General features: G+C 37.6%; 1 protein-coding gene across 4 annotated transcripts in view; it reads right to left on the reverse strand.

Moving 5' to 3' along the window:
* Positions 1-21,406, reverse strand: part of CEP152 (centrosomal protein 152) — a 96,692-nt gene that overhangs the window by 67,314 nt on the left and 7,972 nt on the right. For 2 of the 4 annotated variants that reach the window (XM_067746306.1, XM_067746287.1), the window contains exons 3-8: positions 7,610-7,716; positions 7,312-7,384; positions 6,952-7,230; positions 5,757-5,922; positions 2,911-3,051; positions 1,676-1,815 (exon numbers count right to left, since the gene is read on the reverse strand). In XM_067746306.1, the coding sequence (XP_067602407.1) occupies positions 1,676-1,815; positions 2,911-3,051; positions 5,757-5,922; positions 6,952-7,230; positions 7,312-7,384; positions 7,610-7,716 (906 nt within the window). Of the gene's footprint in view, positions 1-1,675; positions 1,816-2,910; positions 3,055-5,756; positions 5,923-6,951; positions 7,231-7,311; positions 7,385-7,609; positions 7,717-21,406 lie in introns of all 4 variants that reach the window. The other 2 variants (XM_067746295.1, XM_067746279.1) reach the window with 1 other exon arrangement.

The following is a 21,406-nucleotide window of genomic DNA, read 5'->3' on the forward strand; positions in this document are numbered from 1 at the left end:
AAGATCCCACATGCTGCGGAGCGGCTGGGCCCGTGAGCCATGGCCGCTGAGCCTGCGCATCCGGAGCCTGTGCTCCGCAATGGGAGAGGCCACAACAGTGAGAGGCCCGCATACCGCAAAAAAAAAAAAAGAAAGACAATAACAAGTAAACAAAAGAGATAATTTCAGATATTTTTTAAATAGAGTGATAAAATATGACACAGTGAAGGGGAGTAAGAATGTGAAGCAATAGGCTACTTTACATGTAAGGTGGATGGGAAGTCCTCTCTGTTTTTAGCTGAGAGCTTAAGGACGAGAAGAAACCAGACATGAGACAACATTCTTTAACCTTTTCCACTTAACCATCCAGAACTAGCCACAAATCTCATCTAAAACCAAGTCACTTTCATTTTTAACCACCAAAATGGTATTACTCTCATGAATCACCCACCACCAGGCTTGGTTACCAATGACTTGCGACTATTTCCCACAGTCAAATGGCCACCCATCTCATTAATCAAAGAATGTGCCACCACTTTCGAGGCAAGTCTGTTGGGGTTAGAAAATTTAGGTTCTGATGCTTTGTCAGTAACTGGCTTTGTAATCCTGGAAAAGTAATTTGACCTCTCCAAGACTTGGTTACCATCCATAAAATGGTAAATACAACGTCTCACTAATCAAAATCCCAACAAGATTTTTTATAAAGCATGAGAAGTTGATTTGCAAGATCTAGAAGAAAAAATGTGAAAAAGAGCTACTAAATATTTTAAGAATAGTACGGGTAGCCCTTGTTTACCAAATTCCAAAACACAACATAAAGCTACACTCATGACAGTACCAGGGCAAGAACAGAGAAACATAAAGAAAAAGAAATACACAGGTTAGGTCAGTTTTGAACACTGTACTGACCACCTATTATGTGCCAGGCAGTGGGCTTATGGTGGGGCTACTAAGATGAGGGCCACCCGTTCTTGCCTTCAAGATGTTCTAGATCTGTTATAACAGATGTGATCATGTGGCTTGGGGAAGAAAACAGGAAAGACTTAGGAAAAGAAAACACTTGAGCATGGGCTTGTTCATGAAATAGCAGTGTGTTGAGGAAAGGGCATTCCAGAGACAGGAGACAGTACATATGAGTACATAAAAACAACAGACAGACTGTTGAGTTTGAGGAAAGTTTGAGAAGAGTAAGAGAAGAAAAAGGGAAGGATCAGACAGTCATCTCAACACCATACTTCACCCCGCAAGTAAAGCAGGGTCATTGAAAGGCTTTAAGCAAGGGAAAGATATAACTACAACTGTACTTTAGAAAGATTACTCAGATGGCCAGATGAAAGAGTTAGGAGAAGGGGTAAAACATTACAGGCTAGTTAAGAGACTTTTGCAAAAATGGTAAAATCCTGAATTAGGGACATGTAGACAGAAATGAAGAGACCCAACAGAACACAGTGGCTGATTGGATGAAGGGGAGCAGAGGAGCTGAGGTCTCACCGCCCCCCGATTTCTGGTGTATAGATGACTAGGTGGATGGGAGACCCATTCCTCCAAGGAAAGGGAAAGGAATGTAGGCTTATGGTAGAAGAAGGTGTAAACTTCAAAGTTCTAAATTCAGTCCCACAACACCAAACGTTAAGTAACTAACATTTCATTGGAAGAAACAGCTGTTTACCATAAGTAATGAAGATCAAATATTTACCTGTTCTTCATTGAGTTTTAATGCTTGTATTTGGGTCTCCAGTGCTTTTATTTGTGCTTCAAGCTGAATTTCTCTTTCTTTTCCATTCTGAAAGAGTTTCTGTGATTCTCGAAGGCTGAGGGCCAAACCATCCTTTTCATCTAGAGTATTTAAAATTTTTATATAAATAATATGTTACTGTAGAGGGACCCTATACTGTAGAGGGACCCTAATTGTCACAATCTCTATCAAATATCAGATCTATATCACATAAATGTTGTAGTATTTAATTCAATTCAGATAATGAAATTCACTTGATTTCGAGAAAACTTCTTAGAAAGGTTTCAAAAACGAATGTGAGTGACACCAAAATTTTTTTTTTTTTTTTTTTTTTTGCAGAACAGGAACCACTCTCTTCAAAAGTCTTAATGTATCCCCTTGAGGACCAAAAGGTCCCCTAACAATCATTTCAGCATTTGTTACTTGAGAAGCTACATAGATATGACAAACACCTGCTAATCGAAGAAGGAATCTGAGGACAAATTACTTTCTATACATACTTGCAATGAACGCTTAAATTCACCTAATCTTATATTCTTACCACATACGTTATTGTAACAGTTCACAAGTTCTCACAAAATAAATTTCATGAGCATTACAGAAAGAGATCTTTTCACTATCAAGTCTGAAATGAGCTGGAGTTCAGTCACAAAATTATTCTACAAAGCAAAGTTCAACACTGACCAAAACTACAGAGAGCATGAAGAGTAAGCAATTATAATTTGAAATCTGTGTTTACACTATGTGCTTCTCCCAGAGATGACTGCATTTTCTCCTTGGCACTCCCAAAGCAGTTCAGGATCACAAACTCTTACTTGGATTAAAACATTAGGCTAATTTGTAGGCTCAGAAAATGTACTGCAAACTAAACACAAGTCTCTTTGGGAATTGGAGGTAAACCATGTAAGGATACAACAACTTTTTAGGATGGAATGCTATCAGCATATTTAAATAATGTTCACTGATCCTAACAGAATAGAAAGAAGGGAAATAATGAGGACCTCAAATCTGGAGAGAAATCCAAGGCAATGGGTCAAAAGTCCTAGATTTTCGTTTTGTGCTGACTAATTCACTCTGAGCCGCTGACCAAGTACGTCAACCTCTCTAAGCTTCTTATTTGAAATGAGATCATTGGAAACAATCTATCTAGCTCAACTGACCTCATACATGACAGCACCCAACAGTTGTCATCTTACCTTTTATTAGCAGAAGCTGGTGATTCAGATATCTAATTTGACGTTCGCTTGCATCTAACTTTTCAACTAAATTGTCTAGTTGTCTCTCCTTTGCTTTGTTAAGAACCTGTAGTTGAATAATCTGCATATTTTCTACAGAGTCTGCTTTGGAATTAAAGACAATTTATTAGATAAAAGCATAGCAAAATATAAATTTGTGGTCATTTAAGACAATGTTTAGGACAATGTTTTTCAAACTGCAAATACAACTCATCAGAGTATCATGAAATCAATTCAGCAGATTGTGACTAGCATTTTTAATAAAAAATGTTACCAAACCAAAACTTGGGTCTGCTCACCCAAGTGTAGTAAAGTCAATCTTTTGACGCCAGGTTCTGGTGAAGGAAAGTGCAGCGTTTATTGTGAGGTGCCGTACAAGAAGTCCGGGACAGCTGATGCTCAGAAAGCCCGAACTCCTTGAATGGCACCTTACAATAATGCTGCACTTTCCCTCACCACAACCCGGTGTCAGTAGATTGGCTTTACTACACTTGGGCGAGCAGACCCAAGTTTTGGTTTGGTAACAAGATTAAATAGAATATATCAGAGTATATCATGTAGTAGAAATCAGTATTATTATGTGAAACTTCTGTTTCATTTACATAATATTTATATAGATAAATATTATAGACCACATCACAATGTAAAAATTGTACTTCTTACTATGGTCACTTCCAGAAAAGTTTGAAAAGTCACTAGTTTGGTGTATAACTCTGAATCGCTACCATTTTGGCTAATGAAAAATAAGTATAGGGAATTCTCTGGAGGTCCAGTGGTTATGACCCCGCGCCTTCACCTCTGAGGGCATGGGTTCAATCCCTGGTTGGGGAACTAAGATCCTGCAAGCTGTGCGGCATGGCCAGGAAAAAAAAAAAAAAGAAAGAAAAAGAAAAGGAAGTATATATCAATTGCAAAGGAATAGAGTTCCATACTTTCATAAAATTGAAAAAATAAAAGTACATCAACTTCTATAAAACCATTTTCAAAGAAAATTTCTAGACATCCTTCTTAAACTCTTTTATTTTAAGCAGGAATGAATGCATATTTATACTGGCACAGAACTGCTGAATTAATAAATTAAAGAATAGATTAATAAAGAATTTTGAGGTCTTCTTTCAGAAACAAAGTCATTTTAAGGACCACTTAAAAATCATTGGGGGAAAAAAAGAAAAACGTGATTTGTAGGAGAAGGATAATCCTTCAACTACACAATGACAAATATTTTTCATTTCCTAAAAGAACAATGCTTCTACATGCTAACAAATAAAACAGTCTTCTGTTTAAAAAAAGACATGGTTAAACCCCCAAAAATTGAAGACTGAAAACTCTGTTACAAGTCAAACTCCTCTTGGGCCTTAGAACAGGGCTAGCCCAGGAATAAACACAGTCTACAAGCCACTCCTCTCTTCAAACTCAATTTTTTAAACTACTGTTACTAAGAAGCTACAATCACTAAATTAGGCACTACCATTAAGTTATTTAATTAACTTCCAAATGTCAAATTTAGGCAAATGTGTAACTGACTTAAACAAAAAATAAATCAATGTGATAAAATGCAGACTGTTAAGGAAGTGATGAAAGGTGATATACGCATAACAACCAGGAGCTATAAATGTAACTGAACACAGCAGAACTGAAAGAGTAACGCCAAGATATCAGGCCACTGTTGGGATACTTACTTATTTACTCAACTCCAAAACAGTTATGCCATACACACTATCCACTTCCACAAAAACTCAGGAGAAAGAGAGGCTACCCCCGCACATTTGCTGATGACTCCCTGGGGGAAAGGGCATTCTGGCCGCCTCCCCCGTAACTATCCTGTAGTCTAAGCATGAGATGGAAGCAGCACCATGAAGTTAGGGCCACTAAGTCCAGTTTTCTCATTGGCACAGTGCCAGAACCCCAGAATATCCAGTATGACTTTCCCCTGCTTCTTAAATGTAAAACAAAGAAAAAACCTGCTGTCACACTCTAGAATCACAGTGGCTCTTCAACACGCACAATAACTGGAAGTCATTTCACATGCCAGAGTATGATAACAAAAGTTGGACATATGAAAACACTGATTCAGGTTAGTCAGGTACAAGTTTGGTTTTGAATGTTTAGATCTCCTCAAAATTTTCTAGTAGCACTTTTCTCATTCATATTGATACATACACTATGTAAAAGAAATTATTTTGGCAAGTGTCACATGACTAAACCTGAGATGTAAGTCTAGTTTTAATTTTGAGTATAAAGTAATTTATATAAGAGTTACCTAATACAGTAAAACTCTAAAAACCAAAAAAAAAATTAAGATAGTGGTTGACTTACATTTCTATATAACGAAAAATCTAAGATTGAAAGGAAAACTAATTTCACTTTCCAAATTAGATTTCAGTTAAAAAAATATATGAAGTTAATGAAGTCTTAACCAAGTAAAATGACTAAAATATAATACAGCTGAGAAAATTTATTTTAATTTTTCATTAAGGAAAATTTCAAATATATAAGAAGGTAGAGAGGAGAATACAATGAATCCCATGAACCTGTCTCCTAGATTCAACGATTGTGAATTCATGGCCAGTCTTGCTTTACCTATATCCCCACCCAAACTTACCCCCCAACAACATGATATTTGAAGTCAGTTCTAGACTTCATTATCAGTTTATTCATTAATACTTCAGAATATATCTCTTAAAATAGGACTCTTTAAAAAAATTCCATTATCATACTTAAAAATAATAATAATTCTTGAACATGCTCAAAGTGCTCAAAGCTCTCCAATTATGTGATTAAGAAATAAATATAAACTTGATACCTACTTTCACTAGCTCCTAAAAATTGCTGTTGCAGGCCTTCAAATGTGTCACTTCCTGCGACGTCCTGGGCTGGTGAGCCATTATTCTGGGCAGAAGACTGATAAGGTTTATATGTCACTTTATATGATTCCAAAGCTTCACAACTGGGACCTTGTGACATACCAAATTGCTATTACAAGATGATAAACGAAATTGACAATTAGGATTTGGTCTTTGCTTCAAAAATTATCTGAATTAGACAACTCAGTTTTGCTATAGAACTTAATTGTGGTACAATTACAAACTTTATACATACATCTTTGCTTAAAAATAGCACTTATTGTTATTTAACACTGTTCGTTGAAAGCCTGCAATTGTACTTTTGAGCATATAATGGGGCCAATTCCATAAATAACACTCAAGAATTCCAGTAAGATTGCAATAACAAGATACATATGCAATATGCATATGCAATAACAAGAACGTGATACAATGCTTCATATGTAATAAATACTCAATAACTTTTGTGGAATGAATAACATTTTATAGAGATGGAAGAGAAAATGACCACCTTAAAAGGACCAGAAAATTATCCTGTCATCAGGTGACACAGAATATCTATTGGCAAAATGAGGCATTCACTGTCATTGAGAAAGTCTAAGAAGAAGCTAACTGCATCCTAAGGCTTTGCTTCATCAAACTCTCCCAGGGAGGAAAAATAAGTGTTTCTTTCCTCAACATTCATCCTGTCTACTGCTATATCATCACAAAACAGATATCAGCTTTGAAGCATTTGACCCAAAATCTGTGATAAGGGTGATGAGGTAGACAATCAAGGTAACTGACTGGTGTCATCTAGGATTAACCGCTTTCAAACTATATCAGGATACCTGAACGTAGCTTTTCACTGGAGCATAGTAAATGGTAGAAGCCAGAAGCAGCAATAAATGGAGATGGCTATTCTTTGACAAACTTAACTTTTAATGTTTAATTGTTTCCACAAAGTCTCTATGTTAAAATTCTCATTTAAGATTACTTAGATTGTAAACAGAAAACAGCATGACTAATTCAGCATGAGCCTGAATAAATGCACTCTCAGCAATATTTGTACTTAAGTCTTACTGTTGCACTTACGAATATTTCTTAATGACACACACACAGCAAATGCGTGTACACACATACACAAATTCTTGAAAGTAAAGTCAAGTTCTTACAATACCTGAAAATGATTCCTTTGAGGATCAGAAAATGTGATTACATTGGTTGGTTGGCTGTTAAATTCCTGCCTCTGACCGCTGGCATATGGCCTAAAGTTTTCAGGAAGGTCATATAAATCAGTCTGTTCATATTCACTCGGAGGGCTATAACCACTACCGCCTTCATCTCCACCTCCTTCAGGATGATACCCAGGATGCTGGTCTTCAGTTCTACTTTGATTCTCTTCCCAGCCGTTGCCCCTTTTCTCTCCAATATACACATCCCGAATCTCATTGTAGTCCTATTAGATAACAAGAGTAAAAGAAAAGCACTAAGATCTGTTCCCACCCTCATCAAAGTCATTATCACACCAGATACTTACATTTACACTTGGAGATTTAGGCAGCACTTGATGCTCATTCCAGTTCATCGCCAATTGCTCAGAATGATGTGGTCTTGAGAAAAAATCAATACTTTAGATTAGAGCCTATCATTTATTTGGACATACACATCACAAAGAACCCCAAGATTTTAATGTGTTTTCCCTCCAAACTTCTTCTGAAAGTTTAAGAATTAGTCTACAATTTTACAATCATATCCATTATTATTGCCTGCAAGAGAATCTAAAGAAAAAGACATAGAATTGTGATATACAAGGGAAAGGGATTTGGGGTCCTTACTCTTCCTCTCTGCCATCCTCACTGCAGTACGAATAGTGGAGTTCGGAGGAGGACAGGTCATCATCATCCAGCATATCGTGAGGAAGGTCTGTGAGTAACTGCTGCAACTGAGACAGGAAGGTCAGCGTCAATATCACATTGGCTTAAACACAAGATGCCAAACCAAAGCTGCCTTGCAACGAGTGATTTTGACTGTAGAAGTCAAAGAAGTTCCTAATTTCTCTATGTAATCAACGTCTTAAATTCCACAGGAATTACGTTCATCATTTCACTTGGGGAACGGGAAACACATAAACATCAGGATTTATATTAGAAGGCTTTACCTTCTTCTACAAAGGTCTTAGATTCAAGTACACATACAACAGGATTTTCAAATTTCTTTAGGCAAACACAGCAAGTCATAATAATGGTATGATCACTGTATCATGTTGTATCATGTTATGGATTCTACCAGTAATCAGACCTGGAGAACTTGACAATCAGACACCCCCTGAGGGAATCTGAGTAGCCAGATGTGCTTTGCCCAGGTGATAAGGGTAGCAGCAGCAGCAGGTGGCCTAGAAGCCCTTAAAAGCTCAATAATGTGATAGAAACCTCTTGGGGAGTGACTAATCGGTAGACATCCGTCCAGTTCCAATGATGAAAAGATATACAATGGTTGGCTCTTATAAACAGTTGAGTAAAAAGAAGCTGTAAGATTCAGGGGGTTACAGATAAAGCACTGTCAAAAGCATGACTCTAAAAGCACATGACTCTGCTCTCCATTTTCCTAGAAAAATTACATCTTTAGTATTCTCTCTTATAACAACTAGATAAATTCACTCAAGTTTCAAGATAAACCGTGATAAAGAGACAAATGAATTGTCTAATTTGTTGAACTTCAATATCTATAAATGTCTTTCTTCAAATCTCAATATAATGGCTTAAAATTTGTAATAATAAGATTCAAATATTATGTCACTAAAGAGTCAACAGACTGCTTGTAATGACTTCTCTTTAAAAGTTAAGCACCAGTTAGATTAGTAAGCTGACCGAGTCCCTCCACAGTGTGTAAATCAATCCTGTAAAATTATGCGATGAGTGAGTTTAAAGATATTAAATACTCTATAAATCCCTGGAGGAAAAAAAAATGAGCTGCTTCTTAGTCTATGGAAGGTCCCCTCCCCAATTTCTCTGCCATTAGAATAAAAGAAATGAAATGTAGCTATATAACATATCTGGGTATTACATTCATAATCAACAAATGTTCTTAAATAAAATGCATATGGTGAAAGTTAAATAAAAATATTCTAAGAAAGGTCTGAAAGGAATGCCCCAACTGTTAACTGAGTTTTGGTGAAGTCAAATTTGGGAGTGGAAGTGGGGTCCACGAGGTGGGGAAGGGGGACGCTTCCTCACCCACATATTTCTAACATTCACTGGATTGTTTGTTTACAGGTATTCTCAGTCCATTTGGTTCTTTAAAGATGCAACAAGAGAAAAATATTCTAGTCCAATGAAAAGTTATCATGATACTGATATTAACCAAGACCTTGACTTATTGATCACTTGCTCACAAAGGTAACTGAAAAATCATTTTGAGAATTAGCTGTATTAGAGTTGATCCAAAGATATAAAGAATAAGAAACACTAAAAACAAAACAGAACACATCAACATATCAGTATACCACATGTGACTAAAGAGAAAGGTAACAAAATGATTTCACAAAGAAACAAAATTCACTAAGAAAAAAAAATCTATGAGATATTTACGGAAAAAAGAGTATACCCACGTATAACACAGGGAAAAAAACCAAAATGAATGTTTTGTACTTACATCACGTAAGGACTCCTGTACAGAAAGAATATTTTCTTCTAAACCTTCAGTGAGGTTAAGTACATAGCCTTATAGTTTAGAGGAACCTTGACAGGCACATCTAAACAGTACATTTTTCCCCCCTCACAGAGACAGAAAAAGCTACACAATAATTAAGCAGTTCTTGTAGCTTTCTTTGTGACACCACAAAATTAATCAAACTGGCATCAATGGAGGAAGATTAATTTGAGCATAAGCAGTAAGTTCATCAAAATGGTTCTGGATCCACAGGTAAACTTATCAAGTAGCAAAATAATCCCTACTGTATTTAGTGTTTTATAGAATATTTTACACCTGTACTAACATTTTTAAATCATTTCATTCACATTCAAAAAATTTCTCCATCAAGTTCTTTGGCATAGCTGGGCCATATTCCTTGGTTTCCATAACTTTGAGGGCAGAGAGAGGCCATTCAGAACAAAATCCCAGCCCCCCCAGGCTTCCATTCCTGGGATCAAAGTGTACCCTCCTCATATAGACTGTCAAATAGATTTTTCTTTGGGTCATTGAACCTTGTGCCATGAAACACAAAATTACAATATCAACTTACACATGTTACAAAACAGAGAATTTTAGAAACTAAATTTTCCTCATTAAAGATCCACCAGACTACCAAATATGGATTCAAAGACAATGATAGCAATCCTTATAAATGGCAAGATTTAATTCCACTCATCACATTTGGAAGAAATACTGCTTTTTGGTTGCAAATGCAATCTTCTTGGTGGGATATTATTGAATATCAGCTGAGTTTAATAATTAAAGAGATACCTTCCCTAGAAAAAAGATAATTTACCATTGCTAAGGCGCCTACTGAAATGCATTCTAAACTATTCTATAAACTCCTCTCCCTTTACTACTTCATGTGTTCCCGAAAAATAAAGAAAAAAATGAGGGCATTTTACTCAAAGAATTTCAGCAACAAAACACTTTACAATAACCCACATAGAACATCCAAAAAGCCTAGTTTGAGGGGAATGTCAAACGGAGAACATGTAAACTTTTCGTTGGGATTCTTCGGCTTTAATTAACTAAACAGACTGTCTTCAGAGTCTATAATCCTTGATATTCATGAAAGCAAGAGTTCTCAGATTACAAACCATACAATACATCTTCTCCCCAGAGAAGAGCAGCAAATGGAGTGGTCAACATTCATCTGTGTTTTGAACAGGTTACCCAACAAGTACACTGATGAAAAGATCCTGATATTTTAAAATATGAATTATTAAATAATGCTTTCATGGATACACACCAAGTAGAATCTTCATTTTAGCCTCACAGCCAAGTTAAAAACATCCTTGAAAAGGCCCAACATGGGACTGGCAAAGGGCCAAAAACCTTGACAGCTAGAGCTTTAGTCTATGAATTACACTATGCATGGAATTTTTTTTTAACCCATTCCATTAGTTATAACAAATTTTACAATGTTAGTGGGGAAGACTTTGCCTAGATTGCCACACATCTGAAAAAGAAACATGGCAACATTTACTAGACAAATACCTGCTACACTGCAGGTGACACGTAATAGAACTTTAGGCCTGGAATGAACACTGGAGCTCCTCCAAGCCAAACCTCTCCTTCTAAATGTGAGCACACCAAGGCCCAGAGAAGGTCAGGGGCATGCCCATGAAAGTGAGAGTTACAGTCCCACGGGCAGCACCGGAACCTGAATCTCTCCATTCCCACTCCTATCTTCTTCCACATGACATTCAGTCAGTCACTGGAAGACAAGCTTCTACCTGTCTGTATACGAGCAAGCGTCAGTCTGGCAGAGAGAGTTCAGTGTTTTTGTCCCCACTGTGACAGTCTCTAAAAATACCTATATATTATGGGAAACAGTTCAAAGGCACAATCGAGATAAAGTATAAGAAATTGATAAAAGAAAACAGAATATGACAGGAACAAAAAAATACAATATGAACACTCAACCATTTGTTTCTTTGCTTTTCTTACGTGACGACAAGAAAATTCCACTAAATAAGTCAAATAATATTGTATAAAATGTAAACAAATGCTAGCCTTACAACTCCCCCTAGTGGGGACAAAATATCAAAAATGTTTCCAGAAGTAACATCAAACAAGGCAGTTAAAAGTGGAAGAAAGGCTATGCAATAGAAAGCCTAACCTCTAAAATACACAATTCCAAGCTCAATTGAGCTTATTATTCTACTAGAGAAGTACTGATATAAAAACTAAGAGAGACTCAAATCAGTATTCCCAGGTGCAAGTGTCTGTCTGCCATCTGCTACTCAAACCGCTTACCTTTCTACTCAAGATCATTTTGCAGGCTTCAAATAATATTGTCACTCAATGAAGGATCATCAGCAAGTATTATCTTGATAAGCACAGATTACTAAGTACTTCTGCCCCAAACCACCAGCTCCAAAATACATACTTACATACATAATTTTACCATCTAGAACCAAGCAATAATCCCAGAGCTACTTCTGGTGACACTGCAGAAAGTACAGGTACACACCAGCAAACTGAGATCCCAAGTGATACTCAGCCTTAAACTGTGGCTTTATCAGTAACTTTGAAGCTTACAGCAACTGCAGTGACAACAACAACTATATGTCTGTAATATTCAATGATGAAATTGCAAAGTATAGTAACTTTAGGTGAAAAATATTTTGCAAAATCATATTGTTACATTATGAATGAGTTAATGAAAAAACTTTTGAAGTCCTCTTCTCTGGGCCAGCTTTACAAGTAGAAGTTTGCCTAGAGTACTTTGGATGAGGTCTACTTAGTAGATGTCCTTCTTGTTACATCAGCAGTTCTCAAAGTAACGTGCTCCAAGAAGTTGTGAGGAAAATGAGTGATATGAATATTAATTACTATGATACTATATCTCCATGGTATTCTCACCCTTTCTCACCTGCACCCTAATTTGCTCTGTTTACTGTGGAGGAGATGGAGTTTCCGGTGAAACACTGGGTGAGGCTGTGGGTTATGCATTTCTTTGCTATGCCTTGGAACACAGTGGTCAAGTTTTTACCAATAGACCATTTAGAACTGTAGCGACTTAGAAATAATTATAGTGCCTTACTTTTCTGCAAAATTCTTGGAGGTTGTCTCAAAATATGGGTCTATCTGTAGTGGTCTGTGGCTTGCGATTCCACTGGTCTAAATGTCCTCTGAATACTGAATCACTTTACTAAATCCTTTCCCTTTCCGAAGATTAAATGCATTCTCCATTTACTCTTCAATGCAAACAATGGAGGGAATAGAAACGCAAAAGTCCAGATCATCACTGCAGAGCTGCTAATTAGGATGGCATGGAGGTTGGAATTTCACTATGGCTTATTCACTGACTTATGGGCAAGTGTGGACAACACCCCAGCTGATCCCAAAGCAGCCAAACCGAACAGTTTGGTAAAGCATATTGTATTAGCAACTGGCCATTCACACTAGATGGTCAAAATCAGGATTATTCTGCCATTTACAGAGAGGGGATCTCACAAATCCTTAGCAGGGTAGCCTATGAGTCAGAAACGGCCTGCTTAGCCAGCTCTACAGCCCATCCTTGTGATGCAAGCATTCCACCTACATAAATGAATTAAATACAAAGCGATTCATTAAGTAGAGAAAGCAATGTGTATTAGCCTACTACTAACACTAAATCCACCTGGCAATCCCAAAGCTACCAACCAGGCAGGCATGAAAAGACCGTTCTTTTCTTTAACCACTTAAGGCTGTAAACTATTCTGTTCTCGTAGGGTCAGGGAGACTGAGGAAGTGGAAAAGGCTTCTGGATATGAAAACGAACTTAGGTGTGATCAGCCAATTTATTATTTTAACTTGCTTTGACAAAACATACACACAGCTGAATTTTTATGAATAGTTCTGAATTTTACTGCTGAAACTCTCTAACCTCTGATCTCACTTCTTCCCTTGTAGCAATTTTTTTTAAAAAAGGTAAAAATACTTTTTACTAACATGAAACAATTTTTATTAATATGACCCATAATCATCACATTAGAGTCAAGTTAGCTAAATATTCTTTTCTTCCACTCTGCTAGAAACACTCATTCTTAGATACTTCACCTCTTAAGAGCACCTTTTACTCTGGAAATTCCCTACCCTACCCCAGCACATAATCTACCAAGAAGTGATCCCACTGGCTATCGTCCATAGCAGCGGGCCCCAGCCCGCTTTGGCACCAGGGACTGGTTTTATGGAAGACAATTTTTCCATGGAGCGGGTGGTGGCGGGGAGTGGTCCAGGTGGTAATGTGGGTGATGGGGGATGATGAGGAGTGGCAGATGAAGCTTCGTCTGCTGTTCCGCTGCTCACCTCCTGCTGTACAGCCCGGTTCCTAACAGGCCATGGACCAGTACCAGTCCACAGCCTGGGGATTGAGGACCCCTGTTCTATATCATCTAGAATTTACTGCCTCCTTAACTAATACCCCCTTTAAAACTTTCACCACACAACACACCTGGCAGTACGTTCTCTCTAATACCCTACCCATCTTTTCCAATGAAAAAAATCACCTGTCATATTATGTTTTCTCCTTCTTTAAAATCTACTATAGTAACAACTTAAACTGATCCTCTCAAAAATCCCAGTAGCTAAATTACAGTGAACTACCCAAAAGCCATCAAGGTAGTGAAAACCTCATGCTGTGAGTTCACAAAGTAACAGAAAATCCTCACGCCCCACCCTTGCCACCAACAATTGTTGGTGAAGGCCCCTGTCAAAATCCAGAAACCCTGGAAAGAGTCACAAACTCCAGTGCCCTCAGTGACTTGGCAGAGAATTTACAAGAATGAAGCTGGCAGGTCCAAGTGCACAAGCCCATGTCAGGAGGGGGTGGGGGGCGGGAGGGACTGTGGCCAGCTCGGACGGGAGAGCCACTGCCCAGCTCCAGCCCACTTGCTGCCATGTGCAGACACACGCCACATGTGGCCCAGGCTTAGGATGTTTCAAGACAGGTCAGAAATTCTGGATTACTACATGAAATTTTCTAATCTTTAAATACAGATTCAATTTTTTAAAAACACTGTGCAACGAAACAATACATGTCTATGGACAAAATCCACTCAGAGACAGATGCCAGCTTTCTGTCTCTACCCTAACTCTACTGCCAGCCACGTGGGCAACTGACCCTACTCTTTGCTTCCTATTAATACAAATGGTCCACGGGGACTCTTAATAAGAATTACTTTACATATTAGAAAATGGGTCATATGATGGAAGCAAACTAAGTGTGCATCGACAGATGAATGGATAAAGATGGGATGTATGTACCCAATGGAATATTCCTAAGCCATAAAAAAGAATGAAATAATGCCATTTGCAACATGGATGGACCTAGAGATTATCATACTAAGTGAAGTAAGTCAGACAGAGAAAGACAAATATCATATGACATCACTTATATGTGGAATCTAGAAAAATGATACAAAGGAACTTATTTACAAAACAGAAATAGACTCACGGACATAGAAAACAAACTTATGTGAGGAGGAACCAAGATGGCGGAGTAGAAGGACGTGCTCTCACTCCCCCTTGCGAGAACACCAGAATCACAACTAGCTGCTGGACAATCATCGACAGGAAGACACTGGAACTCACCAAAAAAAGATACCCCACATCCAAAGACAAAGGAGAAACCACACTGAGATGGTAGGAGGGGCGCAATCACAGTAAAATCAAATCCCATAACTGGTGGGTGGGTGACTCACAGACTAGCGAACACATACCACAGAAGTCCACCCACTGGAGAGAAGGTTCTGAGCCCCACGTCAGGCTTCCCAACCTGGGGGTCCGGCAACAGGAGGAGGAATTCCTAGAAAATCAGACTTTGAAGGCTAGTGGGAACTGACTGCAGGACTTCGACAGCACTGGGGGAAACAGAGATTCCACTCTTGGAGGGAACACACAAAGTAGCGTGCACATCGGGACCCAGGGGAAGGAGTAGTGACCCCAGGGGAGACTGAACCAGACCTACCTGCTAGTGTTGGAGGGTCTCCTGCAGAGGCAGGGGGTACCTCTTTTTCACCATGGGGACAAGGACACTGGCAGCAGAAGTTCTGGGAAGTACTCCTTGGTGTGAGCCCTCCCAGAGTCTGTCATTAGCCCCACCAAAGAGCCCAAGTAGGCTCCAGTGTTGGGTAGCCTCAGGCAAAACAACCAAGAGGGAGGGAACCCAGCACCATGCATCAGCAGTCAAGCAGATTAAAGTTTTACTGAGCTCTGCTCACCAGAGCAACAGTCAGCTGTACCCACCACCAGTCCCTCCCATCAAGCCCCTTAGATAGCCTCATCCACCAGAGGGCAGACAGCAGAAGCAAGAAGAACTACAGTCTTGCAGCCTGTGGAATAAAAACAACATTCACAGAAAGATAGACAAGATGAAAAGGCAGAGGGCTATATACCAGATGAAGGAACAAGATAAAACCCCAGAAAAACAACTAAATGAAGTGGAGATAGGCAACCTTCCAGAAAAAGAATTCAGAATAATGATAGTGAAGATGATCCAGGACCTCGGAAAAAGAATGGAGGCAGAGATCAAGAAGATGCAAGGAATATTTACCAAAGACCTTGAAGAATTAAAGAACAAACAAACATAGACGAACAATACAATAACTGAAATGAAAACTACACTAGAATGAATCAACAGCAGAATAACTGAGGCAGAAGAATGGATAAGTGACCTGGAAGACAGAATGGTGGAATTCACTGCTGTGGAACAGAATAAAGAAAAAAGAATGAAAAGAAATGAAGACAGCCTAAGAGACCTCTGGGACAACATTAAACTCAACAACATTCGCATTACAGGGGTCCCAGAAGGAGAAGAGAGAGAGAAAGGACCAGAGAAAATATTTAAAGAGATTATAGTTGAAAACTTCCCTAACATGGGAAAGGAAAGAGCCACCCAAGTCCAGGAAGCTCAGAGAGTCCCATACATGATAAACCCAAGGAGAAACATGCCGAGACACACAGTAATCAACTTGGCAAAAAATTAAAGACAAAGAAAAATTATTGAAAACAGCAAGGGAAAAATGACAAATAACATACAAGGGAACTCCCATAAGGTTAACAGCTGATTTCTCAACAGAAACTCTACAAGCCAGAAGGGAGTGGCACGATATACTTAAAGTGATGAAAGGGAAGAACCTACAACCAAGATTACTCTACCTGGCAAGGATCTCATTCAGATTCAATGGAGAAATCAAAAGCTTTACAGACAAGCATAAGCTAAGAGAATTCAGCACCACCAAACCAGTTCTACAACAAATGCTAAAAGGAACTTCTCTAAGTGGGAAACACAAGAGAAGAAAAGGACCTACAAAAACAAACCCAAAACAACTAAGAAAATGGTCACAGGAACATACATATCGATAATTACCTTAAAGGTGAATGGATTATATGCTCCAACCAAAAGACACAGGCTTGCTGAATGGATACAAAAACAAGTCCCATACATATGCTGTCTACAAGAAACCCACTTCAGACCTAGGGACACATACAGACTGAAAGTGAGGGGATGGAAAAAGATATTCCATGCAAATCGAAATCAAAAGAAAGCTGGAGTAGCTATATTCATATCAGATAAAATAGACTTTAAAATAAAGAATGTTACAAGAGACAAGGAAGGACACTACATAATGATCAAGGGATCAATCCGAGAAGAAGATATAGCAATTACAAATATATATGCACCCAACAGAGGAGCACCTCAATACACAAGGCAATTGCTAACAGCTATAAAAGAGGAAATCGGCAGTAACACAATAATAGTGGGGGACTTTAACACGTCACTTACAGCAATGGACAGATCATCCAAAATGAAAATACATAAGGAAACAGAAGCTTTAAATGACACAACAGTCAAGATAGATTTAATTGATATTTATAGGACATTCCATCCAAAAACAGCAGATTACACTTTCTTCTCAAGTGTGCACTGAACATTGTCCAGGATAGACCACATCTTGGGTCACAAATCAACCCTCAGTAAATTTAAGAAAATTGAAATCATATCAAACACCTTTTCTGACCACAATGCTATGAGATTAGAAATCAATTACAGGGCAAAAAACGTAAAAAACACAAACACATGGAGGCTAAGCAATATATTACTAAATAACCAAGAGATCACTGAAGAAATCAAAGAGGACATCAAAAACTACCTAGAGACAAATGACAATGAAAACACGACGACCCAAAACCTATGGGATGCAGCAAAAGCAGTTCTAAGAGAGAAGTTTATAGCTATACAAGCCTACCTCAAGAAACAAGAAAAATCTCAAGTAAACAATCTAACCTTACACCTAAGGGAACTAGAGAAAGAAGAACAAACAAAACACAAAGTTAGCAGAATGAAATCATAAAGATCAGAGCAGAAATAAATGAAATAGAAACAAAGAAAACAATAGCAAAGATCAATAAAACTAAAAGCTGGTTCTTTGAGAAGATAAACAAAATTGATAAACCATTAGCCAGACTCATCAAGAAAAAGAGGAAGAGGACTCAAATCAATAAAATTAGAAATGAAAAAGGAGAAGTTACAACAGACACCACAGAAATACAAAGCATCCTAAGAGACTACTACAAGCAACGCTATGCCAATAAAATGGACAACCTGGAAGAAATGGACAAATTCTTAGAAAGGTATAACCTTCCAAGACTGAACGAGGAAACAGAAAATATGAACAGACCAATCACAAGTAATGAAATTGAAACTGTGATTAAAAATCTTCCAACAAACAAAAGTCCAGGATCAGATGGCTTCACAGGTGAACTCTATCAAACAACTAGAGAAGAGCTAACACCCATCCTTCTCAAACTCTCCCAAAAAATTGCACAGGAAGGAAAACTCCCAAACTCATTCTATAAGGCCACCATCATCCTGATACCAAAAACAGACAAAGACACTATAAAAAAAGAAAATTACAGACCAATATCACTGATGAATATAGATGCAAAAATCCTCAACAAAATACTAGCAAACAGAATCCAACAACACATTAGAAGGATCATACACCACGATCTAGTGGGATTTATCCCAGGGATGCAAGGATTCTTCAGTATACGCAAATCAATCAATGTGATACACCATATTAACAAACTGAAGAATAAAAACCATATGATCATCTCAATAGATGCAGAAAAAGCTTCTGACAAAATTCAACACCCATTTATCATAAAAAGACTCCAGAAAGTGGGCATAGAGGGAACCTACCTCAACATAATAAAGGCCATATATGACAAACCCACAGCAAACATCATTCTCAATGGTGAAAAACTGAAAGCATTTCCTCTAAGGTCAGGAAAAAGACAAGGATGTCCACTTTCACCACTATTATTCAACATAGCTTTGGAAGTGCTAGCTACAGCAATCAGAGAAGAAAAAGAAATAAAAGGAATACGAATTGGAAAAGAAGAAGTAAAACTGTCATTCTTCGCAGATGACATGATACTATACATAGAGAACCTAAAGATGCCACCAGAAAACTACTAGAGCTAATCTATGAATTTGGTAAAGTAGCAGGATACAAAATTAATGCACAGAAATCTCTTGCATTCCTATATACTAATGATGAAAAATCTGAAAGAGAAATTATGGAAACACTCCCATTTACCATTGCAACAAAAAGAATAAAATACCTAGGAATAAACCTACCTAGGGAGACAAAAGACCTGTATGCAGAAAACTATAAGACACTGATGAAAGAAATTAAAGATGATACCAACAGATATACCATGTTCTTGGATTGGAAGAATCAATATTGTGAAAATGACTCTACTACCCAAAGCAATCTGCAGATTCAATGCAATCCCTATCAAATTACCATTGGCATTTTTTATGGAACTAGAACAAATCATCTTAAAATTTGTATGGAGACAAAAAGACTCTGAATAGCAAAAGCAGTCTTGAGGGAAAAAAACAGAGCTGGAGGAATCAGACTCCTTGACTTCAGACTATACTACAAAGCTACAGTAATCAAGACAATATGGTACTGGGACAAAAAGAGAAACACAGATCAATGGAACAAGATAGAAAGCCCAGAGATAAACCCATGGACCTATGGTCAACTAATCTATGACAAAGGAGGCAAGGACATACAATAGAGAAAAGACAGTCTCTTCAATACGTGGTGCTGGGAACACTGGACAGCTACGTGTAAAAGAATGAAAATAGAACACTCCCTAACACCATACACAAAAATAAACTCAAAATATATTAAAGACCTAAATGTAAGACCGGACACTATAAAACTCTTAGAGGAAAACATAGGAAGAACACTCTTTGACATAAATCACAGCAAGATCTTTTTTGATCCACCTCCTAGAGTAATGGAAATAAAAACAAAAATAAACAAATGGGACCTAATGAAACTTCAAAGCTTTTACACAGCTAAGGAAACCATAAACAAGGCAAAAAGACAACCCTCAGAATGGGAAAAAATATTTGCAAATGAATCAACAAAGGATTAATCTCCAAAATATATAAACATCTCATGCAGCTCTATATTAAAGAAACAAACAACCCAATCCAAGAATTGGCAGAAGACCTAAATAGACATTTCTCCAAAGAAGACATACAGATGGCCAAGAAGCACACGGAAAGCTGCTCAACATCACTAATTATTAGAGAAGTGCAATCAAAACTACAATGAGGTATCACCTCACACCTGTTAGAATGGACATCATCAGAAAATCTACAAACAACAATTGCTGGAGAGGGTGCGGAGAAAAGGGAACCCTCTTGCACTGTTGGTAGGAATGTAAATTGATACAGCCACTATGGAAAACAGTACAGAGGGTCCTTAAAAAACTAAAAATAGAATTACCATATGAGCCAGCAATCCCACTACTGGGTATATACCCAGAGAAAACCATAATTCAAAAAGACACATGCACCCCAATGTTTACTGCAGCACTATTTACAATAGCCAGGTCATGGAAGCAACCTAAATGCCCATCGACAGAGGAATGGATAAAGAAGTTGAGGTACATATATACAATGGAATATTACTCAGCCATAAAAAGGAACGAAATTGAGTCATTTGTTGAGATGTGGACGGATCTAGAAACTGTCATACAGAGTGAAGTCAGTCAGAAAGAGAAAAACAAATATCGTATATTAACGCATGTATGTGGAACCTAGAAAAGTGGTACAGATGAACCGGTTTGCAGGGCAGGAGTTGAGACCGAGATGTAGAGAACAAATGTATGGACACCAAGGGGTGAAAACCGTGGTGGGGTGGGAATGGTGGTGTGATGAATTGGGTGATTGGGATTGACATGTATACACTGATGTGTATAAAATTGATGACTAATAAGAACCTGCAGTATAAAAAAACAAACAAACCAAAAAAACAACTAATACTAAACTTTCTTTGGGTTATTTGTATGAAATATGTTAATATAAATGTTTCAGACATTACATAAAACTTCTAAAAATCTTAAATGTTCTGGTATAATTTTATAAGTCATAATTCTAGTTATTATTTTAAAATGTATATCTCAGAAATAACTAAATTTCTTTGTCAATTGCATTATTATGAACTTTCATCAAATCTTTAACTGTGGTCATTTTTTAGTCGTTTGTCATTTACAGACAGTTCTGGGTGTACTCTGATGCTTTTGCAAGTATGTTCCTATAAAAGGGTTTCATCTTCAAGGAATTCATGGAAAAGACTCTGACAAGTACAGGTTTCTGGTAACTGACTATACTGCTGAACTAAATGAATAAGCATTTTCAGAACTGTAATGGAAAACTGATGAACTCATAAAAGTGCTAACAAAAGATCAAGATAAAAAAAATTAATTACATGGGACTGAGTGAACTGATGAGGATGATAACTTTTGTGACTTTCTGTTTGAATAAAAAAAAAATATCCCACAAGGACTCAGAGGCAAAAAATATACAAATCAATTTTCACTGCAAAGTAAAGGAGCTGTTACAGTGGAGGATTCCTGGA

This window comes from Pseudorca crassidens, chromosome 1 (assembly GCF_039906515.1).
Source record: "Pseudorca crassidens isolate mPseCra1 chromosome 1, mPseCra1.hap1, whole genome shotgun sequence".
Classification (NCBI taxonomy): Eukaryota; Metazoa; Chordata; class Mammalia; order Artiodactyla; family Delphinidae; genus Pseudorca; species Pseudorca crassidens.